This window comes from Octodon degus, unplaced genomic scaffold (assembly GCF_000260255.1).
Source record: "Octodon degus isolate 3935 unplaced genomic scaffold, OctDeg1.0 scaffold00173, whole genome shotgun sequence".
Taxonomy (NCBI): domain Eukaryota; kingdom Metazoa; phylum Chordata; class Mammalia; order Rodentia; family Octodontidae; genus Octodon; species Octodon degus.
In genome coordinates, this window is record NW_004524749.1 from 207,577 (window position 1) to 234,359 (window position 26,783).

The 26,783-nt window shown below is 45.4% G+C and overlaps 1 protein-coding gene across 6 annotated transcripts in view; it reads right to left on the reverse strand.

Annotated features, from left to right (window-relative positions):
* Positions 1-3,308: 3,308 nt before the first annotated feature.
* Tmem150c (transmembrane protein 150C) overlaps positions 3,309-26,783 on the reverse strand; it is a 93,914-nt gene continuing 70,439 nt past the window's right edge. For all 6 annotated transcript variants that reach the window (XM_023703496.1, XM_023703498.1, XM_023703497.1 and 3 more), the window contains 7 exons: positions 20,198-20,287; positions 18,861-18,914; positions 18,703-18,735; positions 18,544-18,611; positions 11,642-11,769; positions 7,440-7,617; positions 3,309-4,420 (listed from right to left, as the gene is read on the reverse strand). In XM_023703496.1, coding sequence (XP_023559264.1) covers positions 4,212-4,420; positions 7,440-7,617; positions 11,642-11,769; positions 18,544-18,611; positions 18,703-18,735; positions 18,861-18,914; positions 20,198-20,277 — 750 coding nt within the window. In that variant the 5' untranslated portion in view covers positions 20,278-20,287 and the 3' untranslated portion in view covers positions 3,309-4,211. The remainder of the gene's footprint in view (positions 4,421-7,439; positions 7,618-11,641; positions 11,770-18,543; positions 18,612-18,702; positions 18,736-18,860; positions 18,915-20,197; positions 20,288-26,783) is intronic.

Below are 26,783 nucleotides of genomic sequence, written 5' to 3' on the forward strand. Positions count from 1 at the left end.
TTGAATACTGAGCTGCTCAGACCAGGCTGCAGGCACCCCTAGAAGTACAGGCTGAGCATCTAACAATGAATTCTGTTCTGTTCCAGTGCTGGGTAAAAGACAGGTGGAAAGTCTTGCCTCCTGGAATTTTCATTTTGGGGCTGGAGAGTCAGAAAACAGCACAGCATGTTAAGGGTTATGATGTTAGAATTGTAACTAATCAAAGAGGGCTCAGGGGCCCGAGAGTAACATTCAAGTAAGTGAAGAAGATGAGGATTTAAGATTTGGAGGGAGGCTGTCCATGGGGATTGGAGGAAAACATGGAGAGCCTGAAGCAGAGCAAGAAGGGGGGTCCAGGTGGGTCTCGTGGAGCTGTCAGGGAGCCTGGGAGTTGAGTGATTCATGTGCTCAGTCAGCCCTGGGGAAGCCATGGGAAGGGTTCTAGCAGAGAAGTGATGGTGGTTTTGACAGCTCATGAGGACAGGCTGCAAGCAGAGAACAACCTGTGCGGCTTGTAGAAGTCCAGAGATAGAGGCAGCACAGACCGACCAGGTGAGGAGGGCAGCAGGCAGTGGAAAATGGAGCACACAGGGTTTGCCGACAGACTTGGGCTGTGAGAGAAAGAGTAAAGGAAAAGCAGTCTGGGTGAGTGCATGAAAGATGCACGTCCCTAACAGACAGGAAGACGAAGGATGAGTTCACAGGCAAAGGTCAGCGTGCTGCCTCCCGAGGCCTTCTGTAGAGCTAGAGTGCACAGCCTGGCCCTGGGCTGGGGGGCCTGGGCTGGAGAACTCATGGCAGCACGGGCCGCAGGTGCAGCTCAGGCACTAGGTGAGGGCACCAGGAGGGCAAGTGTAGAAAGGAAGAGTGCCAGCTGCCGAGCGCCGAGGTGCTCCAGAGTTGGAATCTCAGAAGATCCAGGTTGGGAAGGAGGAAGGACACTGGGGCAGGAAGCACATTCAAAGGGCAAGGTGTTCCAGGAGGCGTGAGGAGAAAATGCTTCCAGCAGAGAGGTGGGTGAGAACTGCAGATGGAAGCGCTGGGTGGAGAGGAAGGAAGGAAGGAAGGAAGGAAAGAAATCCAATTTGGTTAGTTTAATCTTGGCACAGTAAAACCCAGCCTCTCCTGACACAAATAAATACTGCTGGTCCAGGTTCCGTGTATAACAAGTAAGATCACAAATTTCAGGAAATGAAAGTCTTTTCTAAACAAAGGATAAAGAAAATCAAACAAGTGCACCTCTGTCAGTTTTTTATTAAATGAAAAACTATTAAAACTTTAAAATATTTTTTAAAAAACTTTAAAATATTAACATTAGTTTTCAAATATTTCTCCCTAGCCATTAGAACATCTCTTCTTCAGGAGACTAGCCTGGAGACCTCCAGAAACATGGCTTAGCATCGCAAACTTTGGCCTCCTGGTCAGGCAGGAGCACACACCCCAGTGCAGGTTCCCTGGCCCTGGCCTCCCATGTGGATGTTTTCAGCTCCAAGCTGAGCTGAGTATTTAGATGCATGCCATGGTGCACACATCTGTTTGGTCCTGGTCCCTACTTCCTGATCTTCTAAGACCCTTAGAGTGTACTGAGCATAGCAGTGGCTCTGTACCCTTGGAATCCTACCAGGATGCAATGTGGGAACTCAGGTGGGCACCCAGAGCCTCGGGTGTGACCGTCCACAGCCCCAACACTCAGAGCTCCGGCCCACCCACCTCAGGCATCTGGACAGGGCAATCTGCAACACAAACATGGGACATGGAGGTTGGGAGAACTTCCCAGTGATACACACTCAGAGGGGACAAGAAGTTGGGGTGTCTTCGTTTTGGCTGTTCCTGAGTTACAGCCTTTATAGTAGGCCAGCAAATTGTAAGTATTTTTTTGAGTTCCTGCAAGTCTGTTACTAGCAAACTTGTAACCAGGTGGACAGAAGTAAGGGCAACCAGTGGACCCCAAACTTGTTTTTATTTTTATTTTTTTGGTGAAACCAGGGATTGAACTCAGGCTCTTACGCTTGCCAGAGAAGTGCTTATTCCACTGAGCCATCTTCCCAGCCCCCCAAACTTGTGATTGGCATGGGAACGATGCTTTTGTGTGACTGAAACCTCTGGAGTTTGATGGAGAACTAGGGTAGGCAGAGAACACCATGTGGTGGCTTGGGAGACGCTGCCCAACCCCTTGCCTCACACGTGCTTTAGGATCAGAAAACAAACAGTTGGTTTAAGAGACTAGGAAACCGGAATTCTGCATAAAACTTTTATTTAGTGGCCAGATCCCAATGGATAATGGTAGCCGTTGCTCGATGCTGCTGACAGGTGCTACTTGGTTGACTCTTAAGAAGTATACAAGTACATCACCAAAGCGGCTTAATTTTGATTGTGTAAAATAAAACTCCTTACATCTTTGTTCTTTAATAAACTTTTTAAAATACAAAAATGAAAAAAACCCAAAAGCAGTATTCAAAGCTAATAAACATCACCTTGGACTATTTACAGTAAGATGCCTCTTTACTAGGCGAATATCCTATGTCTTTTCTCGTTCACTTACTCCTTACAGGTAAGTGCCGACCCTTTTTCCACACTTCTTGTCCTGTCTCTCGTGAAGCAGCTTCTGTTGGCTTGCTCACCTTTCAGTTTCTTGGATTCTTTTGTCCACACTCAGAAATAATCATTAATTCCCAACGACATGTATTGAGCACCTAGAATGTGCCAGGCACTGTGCTAGGGAGAAGTGAGGGTGAGGACGCATCAACGCCCTCCAGAAGTGCAGGCTCTGGGGTGAGTTTAAAAGCCAGTGTTTTTCACATTACGGTCCATGCAGTCCCAGGCCCCTACGAAGCACATTTAGGGACTTCTCAGAACAGCGCGTTTGGCGGCGGGGGTCCTGTCACTTGGTCTCTGGCTCTGTGATGCACAGCCCACCACACTCAACCCTACTGCTGCAGTTCTGAACTCTGGGGACCACCTTGGACGAGTTGTGCCAGTGTGATTTGTGGAGAAGGTAATCATTTAATTTGTAAATTCCAAGTGTGAAAAACCCTTATTCTTAACACTTATCAGATTGAAGCAATTGCTGTATGTTAAGAAAGTCTCCCCGGATTTCACTTGGAGCAAGATGCTCCACAACGTGCATGCCTACATGGGTGTGTGTGTGTGTGTGGTGCTGGGGCGGAACCCAGGCCTCACCGCCACGCAAACAGCAGCACCCCCAGCCCTAAATTCCTCTCTGTGTGTAGTATCCAGCAGGAGCTTTTTCTCTATCCCCACAGGTTCTGATTGCTTCCTATTTCTCTGTGAATATTTTCTTAGCATCAAACATCAAACCTGCAGGAAACTTTTTTTTTTCTATTTTCATGTTTTAATCAAAACAAGCTCAGTTCTTGCCTTTGGTCTCCTGTCTTTATCCATGAAATCTGGACACTCATGAGTTACTTTTGTTATTTTTTTTTTTTTTAAAAAGGTAAACCATGAACTATAAAACAAAAACTGTACATGACTTACTGTGGAAACAAAATTAAACCCCTCTCCGCGCCAGGTCCCGCAGACCACGTCCCTGTGAATGTTCACATCTGTGGGTGTTTCTCAGGTACTGTGGCTCAGGGCCCATCACGGCTGCACCTTCCCTTGAACACAGTCGCAGACCCCTTTCACTGGGGCCACACAGCCAACTGCGGGGTGATGGTGAAGACAGTGTTCCTGGGGAAGTTCTGTCCGTGCTTTCTTTCGGGCTATTCAGGGTCACCTGTCCACCCAGTGTCCATCCAGGCAAATGACACCGATTATCCACTCCAGGAGGGTCACAACTTTCTCATGTATTTGTTCCAAGCCCTCGGGACCTGAAGGCAACTTAGGGAGTGGGCATCAGCCCCTGTCACATCTGGCCCACCTTCTCCAAGGGAGGGAGGTCACATGAGACACAGAACGCAGAAGAGCACAGTGTCCTGGGATGGGCAGGAGACAGAGGTGACCATGCACAAGCTTCTGGCTCTGGTGTGCATAATTTTTCAGTGTAACAGCATGTACTTTGACACACAAGGGCTTGTGCTTTTCATTAAAGAAACAACTTGCCCTACAAAGCTTGTTTGGCAAACAAAGCCATGAACGTGTGTGTGTGTGTGCGTGTGTGTGTGTGTGTGTGTGGAGTGTGTCGTGAAGCGAGGTGTCACTTTCTGTCAGCGTGCCCTCCTGCCCCTCCCCTGCCACCACACCAATCTCACCAGCAAGGACAGACTGACGGGCTACACCTGGTCGGTCTGATACTCAGAGGCTTCGGACAGACTTTCGGAGAAGCTTAGGAAATTCTCCTGGTACTCGGAACACACGATCTCATAGCGGTAGTGGCGGAACTCCACAGCGAAGGTGCCAAAGTACGACAGGAAGCACATGACCAGGCCCCACTGCACCCGGGCTGCGTACATGTGGATGTCCTGGGCCATGAGGATGAAGTCTGGGGAGAGGCCGTTAAGGAAGGGACACAGGCAGTCCGCTGTCGCCCTCACTAGCTAAGGGCCCTTCGCAGTACTGGCTGGGCACTGGCAAGTCCTGCAAATGACACCAGATGGTGATACTGAGCTCTCGGTGCCAGCACTGCTCCTTGGAACTTTCAGGAATCATCCGAATCTTCCCTGCAATCCTTTTCTCATTTGTTGCGTAAAAATAGCAAAACCCACGCCAAGGGGGTACCTTGTCTGCAGTCACTCATGCAGGTAGCAACTGGCAGAGCGGGGTTTGCCCAAGCACGCTGACTCCTGGCCAGGCCTTGTGTTCAGCCTGTGTTCTGACACCGCAGCAGCCTGGCTAGCGAGATGCCAGCTCCAGAACAACTAGGGGCCAGCACCTGAACCAGCTCTCGCTGCAGATGACCACAGAGTCACAGCCACACACACACACACACACACACACACACACGGTTTTTTGTTCTTTTTGTGGTACCATGGATTGAATTCAGGACCTTGCACATGCCAGTCAGGCGCTTATGCCACTGAGCTGTCTCCCTGGCCCAAGATTCATAGTTATAGCTGCAGAAAATATACTGGGCACATGAAACTGCTAACTACCTCCATATGAGCTGTACTTGGCAGCAGGGCTACAAGTAGTGTCTACTTCTCTTCTAATTTTCTAGAGTTTTTTTTTTTTTGTCCCAGCAACAAACATTTAGGTTTGTTTCATTTCTGCTATCACACTCACACTTGAGCCCAAATACAAATGTGCGATTAAAATGACAATAAAGCAACAATAGAATCCTTTTTTTTTTTTTTTTTTTCAGTACCAGGAATTGAACTCAGGACTCTGCACTTGCTGGCAAGTGCTAATTCTGCTGAGCTATCTCCCCAGCCCTACAGTCCTATTCTGGAGTGTGTGTGAACATGTACACATAGTGGTAGCATGGAGGAAAGAGACTGGGAAATGGAGCGAAGTTCATAGCATGTTTTAGGTTTTTTTTTTTTTTTTTTTTTTTTTTTTTTTTTTGAGATGGGGTCTCCCTGTGTAGTTCAGGCTGGCCTCTGACTCAACTGTGTAGCATAGTCTGGCTTTGAACTTGCAGTGATCCTCCTGCCCTAGTCTTCTGAGTGTTAGAATTACAGGCTTGTGCACCATGCCTGGACCATAGTGAAAGGCCAAAGGACTGAGTACTAAATACGTTTAGAATTAATTCAGTGTAGGGCTGGCAAGATAGCTCAGTAGACTAAGTGCCTGCTTAGGCAAGCGCAGGGACCTGGGTTCGATCCCTGGCACCACATAGCACACCGGCCCTGAGCCGCAGGCATGCTGAGCTGGCCACTGAGACCAGGTGTGGTGGCACACACCTGTAATCCCAGCGCTGGGGAGGCTCAAAACAGAAGGATCACTGTGAGTCAGAGCTACATAGTAAGACCCTCTACCAAATACACTAAGAGAAAAAAGAAAAAGCATTAATTCAGTCTGTAGAATTTAGACCTAAAATCTTTCGAGTTGTGTGTGTGTGTGTGTGTGTGTGTGTGTGTGTGTGTGTGTGTCAGGGTCCCACGGTATAGTCCATGCTGCCCTTGAACTCATGGCAATCCTCCTGCCTCAGTCTCTGGAGTGTTGGGGTTATAGGCGTGAGTCACCAGGACTGGCCATGTGGGAAGTTGTTTAGAGAGGTTTAACTACTTGTGTCAAACTTTGCTCTTTCGGGGGTGTGGTGAGGAGACTGGGAACCGAATTCAGGATCTCATGCTTGCCAAGCAGGCAAACTACTCTTTTGAGCAGATCTGAATCCATTTACTCCAGTACCGTGAAATGGTTCTGAGTGTTCAGCAGCCATGGGAATCAGAATTGTTCTATGTAATTTCAACACTGGGACTAAAGGAAAGTCTCTGTGTGTACTGTGCTGCCAAAGCAGTGCTGGCTTACTACTTAAGTTTATGAAGAAGGGATAAATCTTCTATCTCATCCTGGCAGGTTCAACTTTTCCCATCAGAAAGTACTTTAACAATTCCTAGGAAGAGACGAATTTTCTGGCATAAATTTTAAGTCCTTAAATGTTCTCTATAACGTGACTGCACAACTTTAGGAAAACAGTAAAACCATCAAATAACAGGGAAGAAGAAATAAAAGACCTCAAACATCCCACTAATGAAAAGAGCTAAGTGTTTTTGTATTTCGAGGCCATTGTCTCAGGGACCAGCACAGCGGCCCAGTGCCAGAGCTGAGCCTGAATTCCCATTATACACTGTCTGATCCTTGGCAAATGTAACATGTGTGTGAGTCCATATTGCTACAAGTTAGGTGAGGGGTAAAAGAGCTGGTACATTGAAAGCACTTGGAAATAATGCCCGAGCAGTTAAATATTGATGGCTACAGCGCTTAAATACATGAGCCTTGTGTGGTGCTGTGCAGCTGTAATCCCAGCTAAGTGGGGAGGCTGAGGCAGGAGAATCCCAAGCTTGAGGCCAGCCTCGGCCACATAGCACGGCCAGCTGGCACTACACCCCGAGACCCACTGGGGAGCACACATGCCCAGCCTTTCAGGGACCTGCCCCCTCTGGCTGCTCTGCTGTGGCTGGGTCAGGTCACTTCCAGGGTGAGGTCTGCGGCGCTCTTTCCAAGTTTATGCTGAGTGGGGGTTAGTTTCTTTATCCCCATCTGGCTCCTTGTGTCTGTTCTCAACTGATTTCAAACTTTAAGTGGAGGAAAGAAAATGGTCATAGTCCCAAATCTCCAGTATGTGTTTCAGAAAACTATATGCTGCAATAAATCAGTTCTTCCTTTGGTTTTCCAGGAAAACTTATTTTCCTGAACAATATAAACATCTTTGTGCCCTGAAATTCATTTTAGAGGTCAAAAAAATTCAATGACATAACAGGACTTAATAAAATCACAAACTTTGTCTTAAGATTCGGAGCCGATCTGACTGTTCTCTTAACCCACTGAGAATGGCAACTGTCTCGTCTTCCCCGGACAGCTCCTCTCCCCAGAGAAGAATCTTTCCTGGTAAAGGATACAGAGGACGACACAGAGAGTGATCAGTGCAGACAGAATCACCCGTGGGATTCCAGCTTTCCGTCCTTCGTTCTTAATGTTGACTTTGAGTGTCAGGGCAGCCTGGATCCAGCAGGTCAGTGTGCCAAATCCAAAGGTCAAGGACGTTCCCACGTTGTGGATTTCTTCATCATTCGCGAGCTAGGGATGAATAGAAAATGGCTTTGGAAACCCAGAAAAATCGAAGACCCGCAAGCCAGTAGGATATGTGAGGGGAGAGCTCGGCCACGGGATGACAACTTGGAAAGATCAGAGTCCTCCAACCGCCTCCCATGGCCAAAGCCTGGCCAGCAGTGGTGGTCTAGCCCTTGAGTTTGTTTCCCAGAAAAGCTCTTTGGAAAAGGAAAAGAAAAGCAACCCAGGCATTGCACAAGCAGGGAAATGTCGAAGTTGCCACAAGCACATGTCCCACGTCCCACGCTTTGTTTTCCAGGCTAAGAAAATGAGAGCAGAGATTTGGCCATGTGTCCCTGACAGATGGCCAGCTCCGGGCAGGTCCAGATTCGACTGTCACAGACAGCGAATACCCCTCGGGCTGTTCTTACTCCTACAAAACTGGCTCAGGACTAACTCCTTGCCAGTGGGAATTCTTGGGTTTTGTTTTCCTATAAGCATGACAGAAACCACCTCCTGAGCTTTGGCCACACCTAGAGAGACCCACTGAAGGACAGGCCTCCAGGCTTCTGGAGCATTGCCTGGCTACATGAGGCCCATTTAGGTTACTGCATTGGGGTGGAGTGACGTAAAATCCCTCATCATTACTCCTATTTTAAAAACATGTCACTTAAAATTCCTTTGACACATATATTTTAATTCACATAGAGGAAAAAATAAAACTATTGTTAGAGATACTTATTAAGCCAGGGTAAAAATACTGATTTAAAGATGCTTTGTGGTTTGATACTGTTGCATAATTATGGCATCAAACCAGTAGACTTTGGCTTGATAGTTTTTTCCCACAGTTTTTGGTTCTAGGTGTCATCTCTACCCTTAACCTCCATTTTTTTGGGGAAGAAACTACCTTTTCACCTCATAATTTAGAAGAGAAGTTTTCAAAATGTATTTAAAATAATGATTCCTCAAATTAAATTTTACTTCTAGAAAGCTGGTTTTTCCATGGTATACACAATTTATTTTATTCATTATCTTTATAACATAGTTTAAAAAATAGTAATACAGCTCCATGGCTCACACTTTACCCAACTATGAAGGGCACTGACTAGAAAACCCGTCTCTTCGGTCGTACACCTGTCCCCTAGGCTCTCCACAGGCAGGCGATGCATGTTTTTGCTTCATTCTCCCTATTCTGGCAAGTGTCCTACTGTGGGGTCAGCAATTATGATCTGAATATCGGTGTTTCAACCCAGTCTCTGGGATTCCCCCAAGGCTTTAGTTTTTTTTACGGTTTTGATAGGAAGTGACCCTCAGGGACTTGGGCAAAGGGTGTGGTCCTCAGTATTCAGAGGTGGCACCTGAACAAGTGACTGTATTATGAGGACTTTAGAGATCCTGATGTGATATATGACTGGGAGGCAAGAGGTGAGGCCAGTGGAAGGGAGAGCACTGGTGTGGAGGCTGCCTGTGACCCCTGGCCCCTCCTCCCGTCTCTCTGCCTTTCTCTCCTCCCTGAGCAGCTCATCATCACCACTCTCTTCTGCTGTGGTGTTTCCGCCATGGAGCCAGGTGATCAAGGACTGGAACTGTGAATGACAATAAACCTTTCCTGTGGCCCAGGGATGTAGCTCAGCAGCTTGGTGCCTGCCTGGCAAGTGCAAGGCTCTGAGTTTGGCTCCTGGTACTAAAAAAGAAAATAGTAAAGAAACAAGACCCCAAGAAAATGCACCTTAAACCTGTCCTCTGTTTTTTTTTTCCAGGTGGTACATCACAGCAACAGAAAGCTGACTGGCACTATTAGTATAGAAGCAAATGTGTACCCAACACTCCTCACAGCTCCAGTGGGCAGAGTGGCGGGACTGGGCACATCCCAGCAGCTGCCCTGCACCAGGGAGGCATCAAGGGGGTCCGTGTAGGTGGCAATGAAGATGAGCCATGTTCCTGCATCTTAATGGGATAAACTCCCACCACCCTAGCTTTATTCTGAAGAATAAAGCTTCCTGGGGTCCAGCTTCATACACAGTGGTATTTGGAGTACTTAGTGGGACTTGTGGGATTGTCAAGTTATCAAGAAAAACAATCTCTTATTTGGTTACTACTACGTGCCTAGGGGAAGACTTGGGGGTCTCAATGATGAGTCAGCAGGATGAATGATTAGACCAGACGGTCTAGGGAAACTCATGACCACACTGTCAGTGAGAACGTTATGGAAAACATCCACCTGAATGCTGTATGTGTGCACGTGGGTTGTGTGCATGTGTACTGTACTGGGGACTGAACCCAGAGCCTTCACACTGAGCTACATCACCAGCCCTTTTTGAGAGAGGATCTCACTCAGTCACTAAGTTGCCCAAGGTTGGATTGAACTTGGGGCCCTCCTGCCTCAGCCTTCCAGAGTGCTGGGATTACAGATATGCAACACCTGAGTGGTTTAGAATGCTAGAAGTCTTGAATATCTAGGCCATCTGGAGTTTATTTAACAGATAGGGAGCAAGGTCAGGATCAGTGTTTGCTTACAAGGAGAAAGCTATCAGCACAAGTATACATGGTGTGACTGAAAAGTAGGCTGGGTGTTTAAATTTTTAAAAGTGTATTGCAGTAAAGATGCATGGCCATTAATCCCCCTCTCAAAATAGTTCCCCTCGCTTCAAATATAACTTATCCCATCATTCTTGCCACTTTCTGAAGCAGTTCTAGAAGGCTTCTTTCTTTTTTTCTTTGGTCCCAGGAATCAAACGCATGACCTCATGCTTGCCAGGCTGGTGCTGGGCCACTGAGCTACATCCCCAGCTGAAGTGTTCTTTCATAGGCGTCTAGCTGTGCTGCCATGGCTGCTTCAATGTTGTGCATCAATTCAAAGTGTTTCCCTCTCAGGGCCATTTTGATTTCGGGGAAGAGCCAGAAGTGGCACGGGACCAGGTCGGGTGAGCAAGGTGGGGCAGCCCAGACTGCCATGTTTTTATGAAGCTGCCTTTCTGCTAGATGACATGTGGCAGCTGCATTAGCCATAGTTTTATTTTATTTATTTATTGACTTTTAATATTTTATTTACTTTTAATGTACTTGGTACAGGGTCTTAGTATGCAGCTGGGACTCATAGAGATCCTCCTGGTTTTCAGCTTCCCCAGCGCTGGGATTATAGGCGTGTGCCACCACGTCTGGTCTTGGTGGCCCACTCAGTGAGCACCGGAGTGGGGCCGGAGTGGCATGTGGTGCCACGGATCGAACTCTGGTCCCTGCGCTTGCCTGGGCAGGCGCTTAGTCCACTGAGCCTTCTCACTGACCCTAGCCATGGTTTTGATTGTACCTTGTTAAGCACTCACATGAGGACTTCCTGAACTGCTTTAGAAAGTAGCCAGAACAATGGGTAAGTGTATTCAAAGAAGGGTATTTTAAGGAGATTAATGACAATGTGCTTTTTAAAAAAATTACTATATTTTTAAATTTCAGCTCTCACTGTATATTTCAAATACCCCTTACATGTGACATAGGCTGGAGGATCATAAAGGAAGTCACCAGGACAAAAGTAGGGCAATGACACTGGCAAGGGATATTATCCTTATAGGTTGTGGCCCTGGCATTCTAAATTCTAGGAAGCAGACACCTTACATGAGTTACGTGTATTCTGGACTTTCGGACTTGACTTCCCCAAGAGTATGCTGATCTGAAATCCGAGCTTTCTTAAGTCAGGATGCTTGGTGTTTAATTATAATAGGGCAAGATCCTATTCCTTTCTAGAAGGGTACATTAGGGCAATTTTGTTACCAAGAGCAACGTAACCCTCTGTGAGATCCTTTGGAGAGGACAGAGGGCTTTTCTAGCAGCTGCTTTTCCCAACATCGGCCAACCCCAGAGTGTGCGCCGTCAGCGTGCTCCCTGGTACGCTGGGCTCCCAGGGGACCCTGGGCCGACTAAGAACCAAAGTTCCTCACTGCTTTTCAGGTTCATGCGGAAGTGAATGGGCTACCTAGAGTCCACTGCAGTGGCTGTAATCATATGAGCAAAGGTCTCACCAGTGTGGAAGGGAAGTGAAACAGGTTGAGTGAAGTACCTGAAAATTACCGAGTAAGGTCATTCCAAAGGAGGCCAGGCACAGCGCCACCAAGCCGCTAACGTTCAGCCATGGGTTCAGAACTTTTGGTTTCAGTTGTATGAAGCGCAGAACAGCCACTACCAGAGCTAGGAACAAAGCAAAGACCTTAAAATTACAAAATTTAAACCAGACACCCAGACTGCAAGGCAGTTCTAAAGCCACAATGCAAAAAAATTAAACGTCTGGCCACAGCACAGCCCACGTCTCTGACATGATAGTTTGTCACAGAAACGTTCCATGTGGTGTGCAGGAGTATTTAGGTGTTGGAGCCCCCAGTGCCGGGGAGCACAGAGCAATCTCCCACAGCAGTGCTGTGTGGCCCCCTGGGGACAGAGCAGCTCTGAGACAGTGCAGGGACATGAAAAACAGTGGAACAGAGGAAGAGCAGCAATTCGAGTCCATGAACTCAGTCCCTTTTTATCTCAGGACGGGGCAGAAAGACAGGCACAGAGGGCTGTGCCTGGGATGGGACAGAAGAGGAGGAATACCGAGAGCCCTTCAGATGGGCCTGACTCCCTGTGCCCTCGGTTCTCTAAGGGGTGCTCAACAAGGACTGGGACAAACTGAATTAGAGCAGATAGAGTGGCCACAGTTACATGATCTGTGTTTTAACCCAGCACACTTGGGGGTGGAGGTGCTAAGTGATAAATATCATACTTCTATATCAAGAAATTCTTTCAAATGATAATTATTCATTTGAGTTTTTAAAATTTATTTTTGTGGCACTGAAGATTGAAGCCAGGGGCTCTGTAATGAGTTACAGCCTCAGTGCTTTTTATCAGTAGACAGGGATTCATTAAGTCCCTAAATTGCCCAGGCTGGGCTTCACTTTGTGATCCTCCAGCCTCAGCTTCCTCTAGGGCTGGGATCACATGCATGCACCACCATATCCAGCTCTAATTACTTGTCTTATAAGGCTGCTCTAGCTTTTGAAGCAAATTAGTATCTGAGAATTTGAAGAAAGATAGGGGAAGTCACTTAGCTTTCAAACCTGGCTTCTAATAGTAACAGTCCACACTCAAGCCACTAATCTAAGAACTATCTTTTATTAAGATCTTAGTAAAGAAATATTTTCATATTTATACCATAAGCTGAGAGCCAGTAAAGAAATGATGAAACACCATTTGCAACCAATATAAACTGTACCTACAGCTAAGGAAACGCAGGTACTACTTCCTAAGACGATTAACTTTGACATTAAGGTTCAGCAGGGAATTAGAAATTCAAGATTTACCTTATTTACATAGCAATTAAGTTAATTATACCATTTTTAAATTGGTTGTTATTCACTAATGGCTTCACTTTGATTACAGGCCTTTATCCATAGTCATTAATTTAAAAAAACTATCCATAGATTTGCATATCCCAAGTATGCTGAGTTTCACAGCCTCAAACTATAAATTAACCACTGTGAGTCTGTGTTCAGTTCCAAGATCCTCTGAACAACAAATGATGTAATAATTGATTCATATTTGAATTTTGGAACCAAACTACAAATAAACCATGATTTGGGAAATCTCAATTATCCAGCCCTGATACAGCTCTTGGCGTATTTCAGCCAGCGCCCACTACTGGTCAGAAAATGAGTCAGTTATGTTTGAGTTGACAACAGTCTCTCAAACAGCGGGCTTGAGCATCCTCACTAGGAGTTATATCAGAAGTCTATTCATGAATATGGCTGTCCTAGAGAATGCAAAGGGTCTTATTAAACATTAGGATGCACGGGGCATGGTGGCACACATCTGTAATCCCAGCAGCTGGGAGGCTGAGACAGGAGGATTGCTGCAAGTTTGAGGCCAGGCTGAGTTACATAGTGAGCTCAAGGCCAACCTAAACTATCAGTAAGACCCTGTCTTGAAATAAAAAAGATTCCCACATAGGAGGTGGAGATGGGGAGAGGAATAACTCAGCATCTGCACTGACACCAAGCGGTCACCTGCCAAAGGAGCCATGAGATGAAGACCAGGGAGCTGGACTTGCTAGTGAGCGCTGGGTGGCACTTAGGGAAAAGTGACCAAATATCCGAGGGGCACATTGCATTGCTTTATGAATGACTGGGGAAGAGTGCTCCTGGGAACTCTGCTGGCCATTTTTTTTTTTTTTTTAACTGGGAATGGAACTCAGGATCTTGCACTTGCTCAGGCAGGTGCTTTGTGCCACTGAGCTATATCCCCAGCCCTGGCTATTTATTTTTGTTTGTTCACTTTTGAGACAGGGTCTCACTAGAAGCCCAGGCTGGCCTTGAATTCACAGAGATTTTCCTGTCTCAGTCTCCCAAACGCTGGGAATACAGGCATGCGCCACCATGCCTGGCTGGCCATTTAATTTTATGGGACAGGATCATGTTGGAAACTTGGTCCATGCCCTAATGCCCACCCTTAACATGGCTCCTCACACACACCACCCACCTTTATGCACAAGGGAAAAGAGGTGATGGTCATTTTCTGTGCCTGCCATTTCTGACCAGTCAACATGGGTCATGTATCACATCTTGGTCCCAAATATGGGTGATATGGTTTAGAATGTCCTCCAAAAGCTTCATGTGTGCCCCCACAAGACATCTCTGCAGACTAAGTACCTGCTTAAGCAAGTGCAGGGACCAGGGTTTGATCCCTGGCACCACATGCCACGCTGGTCCCAACCCTAGGTGCACTGAACTAGCCACAGAGACCAGGCGTGTTGACACATGCCTGTAATCCTAGCACTGGGGAGGCTGAAAACAGGAGGATCACTATGAGTCTGAGCTGCGTAAGGAGACCCTGTACCAAACACACACACACACACACACACACACACACACACACACAACTTCATGTGCTTGGAAGGTGTGGTACTATGCTTACCCATGGATCTATTGATGAATCTATAGCTAAATGTGAGGTTGGGAGGTGGGTCCCAGGGCAGGGCTGTCGCTCCTAGCTGCTCCCTCTTGTCCCTTCCTGGCAGCCATGGCTTGAGCAACTTTCCTTTACCCAGGCTGTTCAACCGTGCTGCTTCTGCCTTGGAGCCACTGACCATGGACTGAAACTGTAAGCCACCCCAAAACCTCTCCTAAGTTGTGGGTGCTGAGTACTGTGTCTCAGTGACAAGCCAGTGACAAAGAGAATGGGTGACACATCACTTTATCATGAGCAGGAGGTGGAATTACACAGGAAGCAGGTATCTATCCAAGGACTCTAATTCATCCCGGCACTCCTGACTTCCAGAATCACATTCCAGACACCATACTTGGTCCTACTTAACTCTATTGTTACTAGCTGTTATGGAGCAACACTTTCTTTTATAATGAATATAGTTAGCAGCACGGTAGGACTGAAGAAGACTCAGGTCTTCTTCAATATTGTAGTTAACACTACAATAGTTTTATTGGCTCTTAGGTTTGAGTGGAGGCAGATTTAGGCTCTATGTTATGGGCCCCACATGCAACCAAGCAGTGGCTGATTTACACCTTCCTGAACAACTCCTGGGCAATGGGGAAGTTTGGAAAGTATCTATGTGCTGACTGGCTTTTACCACGTTCACTTTCTGATCAATGCATAGACTTTATAATTCCACTAAAAATTTTTAGATTTTATCAATAGCTGGCTTTAGAAAAGGTTTTAAAAACCTACCCTTCTGCTATTTTTGCTATGTATTATAGTCCTTTGCTATACAATTATCCCCTGTTTAATTTTCCTAGTTTTAAAGAGAACAGGTAGGAAAATTGCTGTTTTTTTTTTTTTTTTAGATTAAACATTGTTTTTGAGGCTGATTGCGTTTTTAAAGTTCAAGACTCAGCCTCACATGTATGTCTTTACTGCAGATCTAAACTGGTACCTGGCCAAATTCTTCTTTGTTCAGTTTTACTGTTTCTGCATCGCTAATTCCTATTTACAACTGCAGTACAACGCTCCAGTCAATAGATTTTGGCTGATGGAGGGAGGGCGGCTGCTATTAGGTGACTAAAGTCATTCAGCTATTAGCTTTATCCTCACAAGCTCCCCAGGGCAGGAAATACTCCTTTCAAGGAATCTGTCTGCGGGCCTTCTATTTCCCCTCAGTGGAAAGGAAAGGTATGGATTCAGGACAGGGAGCGGAACAAATTCTTTAGAGAAAATAATTGAGCCTTCAATCTTTGACTACCCTGTCAAGAAGATAAAAGATCTTTGCTAACTAATTTTAATAAATGCTACCCTCACTCATTTTTAGGTTATCAGTTAAAATCCCTACAGCTGTCCAAAAGCCGTGACTTAGTGTGTGTGTGTAAGTAATCCACGGTGCGGAACAAGAATCTTTAGTAAATGGATTCTTCTGCGCTCTCCAAGTTGCTAAATAAATAACTGCTGGCCTGTTGCCACTGAGCAGTAATCTTAATCAGCTTTGCGTCTAGCAGATGGCACTTGAGACCATGAGAGATAATAAAGACTAAACACTGGGTGTCGCAATACCTTCCAGCAAGTGCTGGTAAAAGCTTAATTGCTTCTCCGCGGAGCAGGAAGGACTGGAGAATAAGATGATGACAAATGTCATCTGCACTTTCATTTCTTTGTATTTGAAATGCTTTTATAATTAGTTAGCCATAAGCTTTACAGCTAGATAAACTCACGGGCTTTGCAAAAGGATGCTTTTTAGAGAATGCAATAAAGACTAGTGGGAAATATTAATCTGTCTACAGAAGACAAAGGACTGAACACGCAGCCTCCAACATGGTCATGGCGTCTTTAAAGCATGTGAGCTTTTGTGGAAAGGCAGGCCTTAGCCGTGTTCCTGGAATAGAAGTGGTGCTGTGAATTACTATTCCACGGGATGGTCAGGGAAGGGGCCAGCCTGTGGGCCTGTGCTTGACTGCGGGGCTTCTGCAAGAGCCCCTGGGTGGGGCACTGTGCTCTGTTAAATGAAAACATACCCAGGCAGCCACATATGGTCTGGTATGAAGAAGAATGTCAAGCTGTGTCAAGACTAGAAAGAAAGGGCAAGTACAGTTGTGAGGCTGAAGGTGGTGGGAGCAAGCTTCGCTGGTTGGTGCCAGCACTAGGCCCATGTGTGCAACGGCTGCTGTGAGGGAGTCCTTCTCAACCCCCACAAGTGTGTGCGAGTGAAGAGCCTGACTCTCAAGGGCAGGAAGAGAAGAGGTGCTCTAGGGAAGCAGCAAGCCCAGCCCCAGGGAGATCAAATTGCCTGGTGTCTGTGTGGCAGCCCAGGGCTCCCAGACACCTCCTGCTTCAGGAGCTGGACAGGCCTTGGGAAGATGTGTGGGGAAAGGCACTGACAGATGCACCAGCTCCAGGGAGAAATCCCCTTCACCTCAGAGACACTCCCCAGTGATCCTCTGAGAGTATTCTCCACAGTCCTCACTTCTTACACTTTCTGAGCCAGCTAAGCTCCTAATTCGTGCCATGAATGACCAGGAACCTCCCTTGATTTTCTAGTGAGTTCTGGAAGTCTCTCCTTTGCTACGGCCCACGTTGAAAAAGAATATGGCAAGAGGGCTGGGACTGGTCATTGTGACTGGATGAAGAGGTGACTAGTAGATTAGAAAAGCACGCCTCCAGTTGTGTCTTCGGTGCTGTTTCCAGAAGACTGACATGTAAACTGAGGGGCAAAGACCTGTCCTCACTGTGGACGGCACCAACCAAGGGGCCTACGGGCACGGGTGGAAGGAAAGAAGGAAGAAGGCAGCCTGTGTCTGAAAAGCTCCCCTCTGCCTGGGCAAGTTTGTTGTCTGCTGCTCCACTAACTGTGGATACCAGACTCCAGCTTCTTCAGCTTTCAACACAGACTCACACTAGTGATCTCTAGGAGCTTCCAGGCCTTCGACCTTGGACAAGGACTGTAATCTTGACCTCTCTTGTTCCCCAGCTTCCACCTCGTTGAACCGAGTGGGATCCTGTGGCTTTCCAGGGTGCAGAGCCCATTGTAAACAACCCCACCTCTGATCCTGTAAGCCTGTCTGGTCATTTTCTAAATTGATTCTGTTTGGAGAACCCTAACAAGGGGTACAAGTGGTAGGAGTTGCTTCTTGGGGAAGAAGACTTCCATAAAACGAAACAATAGGTACTTCTTTGAGAGACAGGTGCTACAAGATTGAATGCTCCCTGCTTCTAACATTTTTATTTCTTGCTTGGAGTGTAAGCCTCACCATCCTAAAGAACCTTTTACAGAAAGCCACTGTGGAAAGATTGAGCTGCTGCCGTCCCCTCCCAGCAACATGACAGCTGTGACAGCTGGCTGACCCTTTGAAAGACACAGGGAGAACCTGGCCCTGAGGAAATGATACACAAAGGACAGAGAGCATGGTCCCCACCACCTCTGGAGGACCAATAGCGTCACGCAAGCACTTGGGGGGGGGGTGCTGAAGAAAAAGTGTGGAACTGGGCCAGACGTGAATACTAAAGACTTTTTTTGTCCTAGACCTGCTCCAGTTGCCTGCTTGGTGTGCACACAGGCACGGGGTGGGGGGGCATCATCCTAATGCCAACACTGACCTTTACATTTATTGTGATAATGACACCCCGGAACATCTAGCACAGAGCCTATGCAGTTTTCATTTTTGCCAGTGAAGGCCTAACTCAGGCATTCTTCCCAAAGCAAATGTATCACCACATTACATGCTCATGGAAGACTTCATGGCACGTGGGCTATTTCATGTAGCAAAAGAAAGTTCAGCATATGCTGAAGTGACGAAAGATGGGAAAAGGGGAAAGCAGGGTGAATATGAAAGAATTAAAAAAATAAACCCTTAAAATGAAAAGCTGACTTCAGCATACTGACGTGATATGATACCAGCACAGCTGATAGATCTGCCATTGTTTTCATACGGACCTGGGAGAATTTACAGTAGAACACAAAAGTGCAGGAAGCACTCTCGATGCTCATCTTACCTAGGAACGCTGCCATGTTCATGACCTGACTGAACACACAGCTGGCAGGAGGATCGTCACCTGCAATGCTTGAAAAGGTGAAAGGTTTTATAATTATTACGTGACAATCTGGGAGCCTTTCCTAAGGCCCAACGGGGCAGGCATGAACTATCGGGTTACCTTATATAAGGCGCACGCTTCACACCGGGCTTCCTGGAGAATGAAAAACACAGGAGTGCAGGTTAACATGTGAGCACGCGGGCAGTTTAACCTCACCAGTGACAACATTTTTGCTAAATCTATGGGTGCACAATGAATTCCCCAGAGATCAACTTTACCTTTCAGCTGAATTTAATGGTAAAATTTTGTCATCTTCCACAGCTATAAAGTATCTGTCAAGAAATGACAATAAGTTTATAAGACAAAGCAATTTAACAAAAAAAAAAAAAAAAAAAAAAAAAAAAAAAAACAACTACAAGAAGAAATTGCTTCCCGGTTCAAAAGCCTAACTGCACTAAATCATATTCATTCCTTTCTGAGAAAATACTCTAATTCTTTACTTATATAATAGGGCCAGCCAGATAGCTCAGTGGACTAAAGCACCTGCTTAGGCAGATGCAGGGACCAGGGTTTGATCCCTGGTGTGCTGTGCTGGCCCTGCCCCTGGGGCATGCTGAAATGGCAATTGAGATTGGGTGTGTGGCACACACCTCTAATCCCAGTGCTTGGGAGCCTGAAAACAGGAGGATGGCTATGAGTTTGATCTGTGCAGTGAGACCCTGTAAACCCTATACTAAATACATGAAAATAATAATAATAATTCTTTACTTAAAGAGCAACTAGTTTTTGAAGCTCAAATGTCACTATTAATATTTCCTTAACTTTCAGAACACCACTAAAATTAATGGCAATGATTATAATCCAGAAATTGGAAAGCAAAGAAATAAAACCTTACAATTTTGAACAAACTAAAATTATAATTCAGAGCTTCTAACTTTTCAGGAATATATGTCCACCTTTTTTTTTTTTTTTTTTTTTTTTGCGGAACTGGAGATTGAACTCAGGACCTATTTTAAATCTCCTTTTTCTTTGGTACTGAGGATCAAACTCAGGACCTAGTCTTTGCCAGGCGGGCACTTCCTCTGGTGAGCTCTCCCCCTAGTCCGTGTCCACCATTCTTAATGAACTTCAAGGGAGTAAAATAATTTCCTTCAAGTAAGTATTATGTGAAGTAAGCAAACATGTGAACATTTTTTTGCGGTGAGCCAGGACTACCAATATAATGATTTTCACTTTAAAAATATATCAGATCCTGCCACAAAGCACTGCACTCTGTGAGCTGGAGTGGGAACAGAATACACATTGGGTCTGCGTTAGATAAAAAATAGCTTGCAAATAACTAATCATCTAACCATCTGAGAGAATGCTCATTACAAGAACAGGTGAACATAACATAAAGCCAGTATTCTTCACTACCTGCTTGCTTAATTGTTAATCTTGCTATTTGCTTTGATGATAAAAGACAGGAATTGAAGTGGGTACGTCAGGAAGGTTGAATTAGTAGATATTTTAAAATATTTATAAATACATTCATGTAATCATGCTATATAAATGCTATCAAAACTACTGTCTGCGCTGCACTGAACTGTGAATTGTTCACGAAGCGCGTACTCACACTATCCACAGCCCAGCTGAAGTGAACAAAGTGAAGACAAGAGGCAGAAACATCCAGACGCTGCATTTCTTCCCATCCATGCCTGCACCGCTGAAACGAAAGGAACAGCCATGAACAATGAAGGCCAACATCTCCCCAAGTCTTTCAAGATGGGGAGGGAGGATGTCTTAACCGTGGGGGAAAGGGATATTATTCTATGAAAGGATGATTCAGACCAGCGTCACCACGCCACCTGCTCAGGTGGGAAATCCCCTGGACAGTTCAGGGATTGTTATCCAGCTTTCATTGAAAGATTCTAATCTTAGCTGTGAGCCAATGGGAAATTTTTCATAAAAACTTTAGGCCTTAAACAAAACAAATAAAACCTTTAGGCCTTGTAAGTGTGTCGATACATTTAAGAAAGAACAGTGGCGCTTGGGGAGGACTTTCAGGAGAGGAGCTGGCTAGCAACGTCTGCCCCAACCTAGAGCCATTCTTTCTTTTTTTTCCCCATAATTTTATTGAGAAACAAATAGCAATGAGACAGTTTCAAACCAAATTGGTAGGCCAGTTTCCATAATTAACACATTGCATACATTCTTCCTAGTGGTTAACACTGCTATACAAGATGTGGACATGATATCCTATTTACAAACACCATTAGAACAAATCCCTCTATTCATCAAGAGAATGTAACTATATATCTATCCTAACCATTTTGAATACACAGATACAAAATGGACATTCATCTGTATCCCCTTTTCTTGATTAGTTCCATTATTTGAATATTATAGGTGTGTTAACTCAGCAAAATATTCTAAAAGAGTCCAGTAGTCCATAATAGTATTGGGTCTTCTGCTTCACTGGCAATATCAGAAATTGTTGACCTGAGTGCCCTACAGCTCAACATAACACCATGGCTTTACTTCTTATACTTCAGTTTTATACTTTTCTGCTGGACTAGAGCCATTCTAAACATCCATGGCTCTGCAGATAGGACACGCACCTGAGTCAACAGGCCGGCAGAAGGCATGTCAGAAAAAAGTGGTCGCTCAGTAAATTAGCAACGCGGAGGGGAATGACAAACGCTTGACACACTGCAACTCTGCAACTCTGAGCAGCTAGCTATTGCAATAGAATCTAAAGATGAATGTTTTGGGAAACAAAGCATTGGGCCAGGGAGATGGCTCAGTGGAATAAGCGCAACTCTGAGCAGCTAGCTATTGCAATAGAATCTAAAGATGAATGTTTTGGGAAACAAAGCATTGGGCCAGGGAGATGGCTCAGTGGAATAAGCGCAACTCTGAGCAGCTAGCTATTGCAATAGAATCTAAAGATGAATGTTTTGGGAAACAAAGCATTGGGCCAGGGAGATGGCTCAGTGGAATAAGCACTTCCCTGGCAAGCGCAAGGGCCTGAGTTCAATCCCCAGTTCCACAAAAACAAACAAACAAACAAAAACCTACCAAATGTAAGGGGTATGTGCTGGGGAGATGGCTTAGTGGAAACAAAGTGTTAAATGAGCTCTAGTACACACACTGGAAAAAACAGAAACAGGCATTTTGCTTATGTCTTTTGTTGTTCGTGGTGGTGGCAGTGGGGACTGCACCCACTACCTTCACACTGAGCTACATCCCCAAAATTTTATTTAATTTTTTTTCAAGCATAACAGGAATCTTTAAAGAATTCTACTCAGTCTTCCCCACCCCCCACCACCGGTACTGGGGATTGAACTCAGGACCTTGACGCTTGCCAGGCAAGTGCTTATTCTACTGAGCTCTCTCCCCAGCCCAGTCAGTTTGTTTACATATTTTTCATGTATGCAACACTAGTGGTACTGTACTTAATTAAAAGAATTATGGGACAAAATTGGCTTGCATATTTAATCTTTTTGTATTTTTAAAGAATTTAAAGTAACTTTGTTTAACCTGCACTTATTTTTTTGTCCACCTTCCAGCTGTATGTGCAGTGGCGCACTGGCTCTCATGGTCACATGTTCATTTCTGAGCTGCTCCCTTGGTCTGGGTCCATCTTTTCTTTAATTTTAATTTTTAATCCATTTTGTGCAGCGTTTTGCTATGCAGCTCAGACTCGTAGTGATCCTCCTGTTTTCAGCCTCTTCAGTGCTGGGATTACAGGCGTGGCCACCACGCCCAGACTTAGTGGCTGGCTCAGTGCGCCTGGGGGAGGGCCGGCCTGGCATGTGGTACTGGGAATCGAACCCTGCTCCCTAAGCTTGCCTAAGCAGATGCCTAGTCTGCTGAGCTATCTCACAGGCCCTTGGCTCCATCTTCTTGATCTGTCCAGCCTGGCCATTATTGGTAATGTAACTGTGGCAAACCTATTTCTCTTGTATCCGGATTTGCCAATGTAAGGGCTCTCGTCAGGGACTTTGTCAACTTCAGTATCCTCGTGGATAATAATATAGTGGCTCAAACTTAGCGTTGATTTTGTAAAAAGCCAGTTCCTGTTTCGGCTCCTGTTTCTGATATGCTCGTGTTAGTTCCATGTTCTTCTGTTTCAGTGACTCATTTTCTGTGTTTAGGTCACATTCCAGCTCTCACTGCTCTGTTTCTGTCACGTGGTCTCCTCTTTTAATGATTTGTTTATCTTGATTTTTAATTTCCTCAAGGAAACTTTTCTGTTCTTAAGCTCCTATGTTTCTACCATCTTCCTTTGGGACACTTTCCAGTCTTTCTACCTCTTCTAAACCGAATCTCTCAAAGCCTCCTGGGATCCAGAGCAGTTACTGGCTGACCTTCCAAACTTCCGAGTGACTGGAGGTGGAAAATTATAAACCGGAGGTAATGAGGAAGGTCAGGGTTGGATTTTTATGTAGGACTGGAGAAGTCAAATTTTGAAGTTGTTTCAATTTTCTTACATCCTGCAGCGAAGATATTTTGTTGCCTTTTAGATTGAGGACTCCCCAAAATTTCAATTTCTTTCCTAGCTATGTGGGAAGAGTATCATCAATTTCATTTCCTGAAAGTTTTTGCAGATTACAGAGATTTTTCTAAGCCTTCAGTTTTGCTGATTTTCTTGTATGGTTGAGTTCTTGTAATTTTAATAGCTTGTCCATCTTCTTTTTGTCCATCTTCTCTATCTTTTCTATTAAGTTACAGCTGAGATTCAGCACTTCAAACTTAATACATTTTCTCAAATTCTTGATATACCTGAATTTCTTGCCTCCATCTTTAGATAGTGAAAGGTTCGGTCATTTTACCAAGGCCAATTTGGCCTATTCAGTGAGTTTTTAATGAGGGCCTCTGTAATACATCGGGTTCCTCCATGTGCGTCAGGTACTCTCTGTCTCGACAGCCCCAAAGCACGTTGTTGTACCATAGGTTTCCTCACCGCTGTCCTTCAGGATGCAGGAGAGAATCCCAGATCCATTTAAAGGTCAAAGTGACCTGGGTTCCATATTGAATGTGAGATGTGAGGTGATGGGCTAGGAGTGCGAGATGACAGTGACATGGTTTTTTTGGAGAACATTTTTTTTTAAATTTAATTTTGAAAAGTAAAAGCAAAACAAGAAAATCAGAAACAAAGGAACAAGGCAACATACAAGAGTATATATATTACAGATTTTCAAACCAAGAAAGCTGATTAACAATGATTGATGTATTATCTATTTTATCATCAAATCTGTTGCTCAGATTAGCAGATACAGTTATGTAAGATCTGAAATATGGTTAGATATTACCACTTGCTTTCAAGAAACCTTAGGAGCCAGGGAGATGGCTCAGAAGAATACGCGCCTGCCTGGCAAGCGCAAGGGCCTGAGTTTAATCCCCAGTTCTGTAAAAAAAAAAAAAAATCAAGAAATCTTAAATTTTTGTCCCTTTTAAAAAAATTTAACCCTTTAATTGTAAGAATAGAGCCAGGTGAGCTTCAAACCTACCTAAGACCCAAGCCAAACAGCCTCACGGGGTCAGGCAGGCAGAAGCACAAGTCTTCCCCTCAGGAACAGTATCCTCAGGCCATCATGGCTTTTTTGCTCTCAGAAATTGAATTCAGGACCTTGTGCTAGCTAGGCAGGCACTTGTGTTGCTGAGCTATATCCCTGGCCATGTCTTTTATTTTATTTTGAGATACTGCCTCACTAAGTTGCTAAACTGTCCAGGACGAGCTTGAATCTGCAAACCTCCAGCCTCAACCACCCGAATATCATTATATTTTTAAAACAAAAAATATGTGAATTAGAAATTCTCCCCAATGAAGTGAAAGCTAGGGGCTTCAGATATTATCTATGAAGAATTACTGGTATCAAACAGAAAGAAATAATTATCACTTTTACATCTCACCCCTGCCTAAAAACATCAGACAAATCCATTCGATACACTGGATGCCAGCATAATCCTCAGGGCAAACTACAAGGTCTAAGAACTAAGGTATCCAAGTGACTTCCCAGGGAGGCCACCTGACAAGCAGAACCACAGAGCAGTGAAATGGCGCTTCTAGGGGGACTTTGATGCTCTCTGTTTTGAATTTTACAACTAGCTGCAACAGATTAATTTATTGGCTCTGAGCCAACACTGCCACGTTTTGGAGACTGCAGAGCAGCAGAACACAGCGTGGAGCTCTTTTGGGCATGGCTTCCACTTTTGGTAACCCATCAGTGTCTCATTTGCCACACTTGGGTTTCTTCCTTCCTTCCTAGTGAGCCTGGGTTAGCTAGAGGAGACTCATATGTATTTCTTTCTGGTCTCAGAGAATCTGCATCCACACCCAGCTTATTATGTGACCAAAGATCTTGCAGCTGCTAGTGCTGGAGGTTTGTGGAGGTGCCAGGAGATGAACCGGACCGACTCAGCTGCCCTGGCTTGGCAACATCAGATAGTGCACTTGACCGGAAGTACCTCTGTGAAGAACAAGGAGTCAGGTCTGTTAACTAACTCCTTTGTTTTTGCCTCACTGTTGCCTGTGAATTAAAGTTAAAACTATTAAGGCTGTGGAGATAGCTCAGCAGTCTAAGTGTCTGCCTAGGCAAGCACAAGGACCCCAGGTGCGCCGAGCCGGCCTCCAAGACCAGGCGTGGTGGCGAACGCCTGCAATCCCAGTGCCAGGGAGGCTGAAAACATGAGGATAACTGGAGTCCAAGCTGTGCCGTGAGACCCTGTACCAAATACATAAGATAAAAAATACAATAAAATAAAACTATTAGCCAGGCATGATGGCACATGCCTGTGATCCCAGTACCGGGAGGCTGAGGCAGGAAGATCACCATGAATTCAAAGCCACCCTGAACTAGTGAGACCCTTTCTCAAAAAACCAACAACAGTAATAAAATAAAATAAACATTGTGAGACAGTTCTTTTCCTCCCACTCTCCCAAATAAACTTGTCTCTTGCCTTCAGTTGCATTAGAAAGTGTCACCCAAACTTGACTTACTGTCCCAGAAAAAATGAGTTCCAAGCCAAATAAGCAAAGACCAACCCACTAGAAGAAGAGAATATTTTTCCTGCCCTCCTTGAGAAAAGGAGAGAAGGAAGGAATGTTCCACGCTCCAAGAGCTTAATCTTCACATTCTGAATTGTACTTTAAAAGAATTCTTTGCGATATTTATTGGTGCTGATCTTCCAGTAATATCACATGGCCAGAAAGTCTTCCCATGTCCTAATGGAACCTTGTTCTTGACATTCTGGCAAAAGGAGCAAAAGACCAGAATTGCATCAGCTCTCTTGAAAGGGCCTGGTACTAATGTTCGCTATGGGAGGCTGCGCTGCTCCACATGGGCTTATTTATCCAAGTGAGCCGCAAAGCTGGTATCCAGATGGGCAGATCTGAGCTGCGGTACTGCGGCTCAGCCGGTCTCCCTGGTGGTGTGATCTCTCCCCTGGTACCTGTCACATCACATCTGAGTGACCTTCACTCTTGGCATGTGCATGACTCTGCATAGTGTGGACTCAGGCAGGAGGGGGGCACACGGCGCATGTGACAGTGACATCCCCCATCTCCTCTCTGCTCCTTCCATGGCCTGGCACACCTAATGTGCTCAGGTTTCCTCAGGACTATGCTGGCCCCCACCTGGATGTTTTATTGTTGAGTTTTTAGCTGCAAAGAACCCAAGAAAATTTACTGGGCTCATCATGCAAGCTGAGACACAGGTAGATTGGGGGGAGCCTGTTGTCTCCAACCCCAGCACGGCCACAGCCGTGCCTCTTCGTACTGTCCTCAGTGAAATGCAGGGACTCTGATGCAGGCTGATGGTGCTACCGAAGAGCATGGCCTACTGTTACTGTCTCCATTTTTCTTTTTTTCTTTTTCTTTTTGGCAGAGCCAGGGATTGAACTCAGGCCCTTGCACTTGCCAGGCAAGCGTTTATTCTGAGCCATCTCCCCGGTGCCCTCCCATCTCAGTTCTGTTCTATCTAGCGACAGCGAAACACCTCCAGCCTGCAAAAGGAAAAGTTCTTTCCTTGACCTTTTTGTTTGCATCTTTTAAAACTTTATCAACTCAATCACCAGCAGTACAAACAAAAAAAACTTATGTGAAAAAACAACTTCTATTTTTCACAGTGCTGGGGATTGAACCAGGGGCCTTATTCATCCTAGGCCAGTGTTTTTAGTCTCTCTCTCTCTCTCTCTCTCTCTCTCTCTCTCTCTCT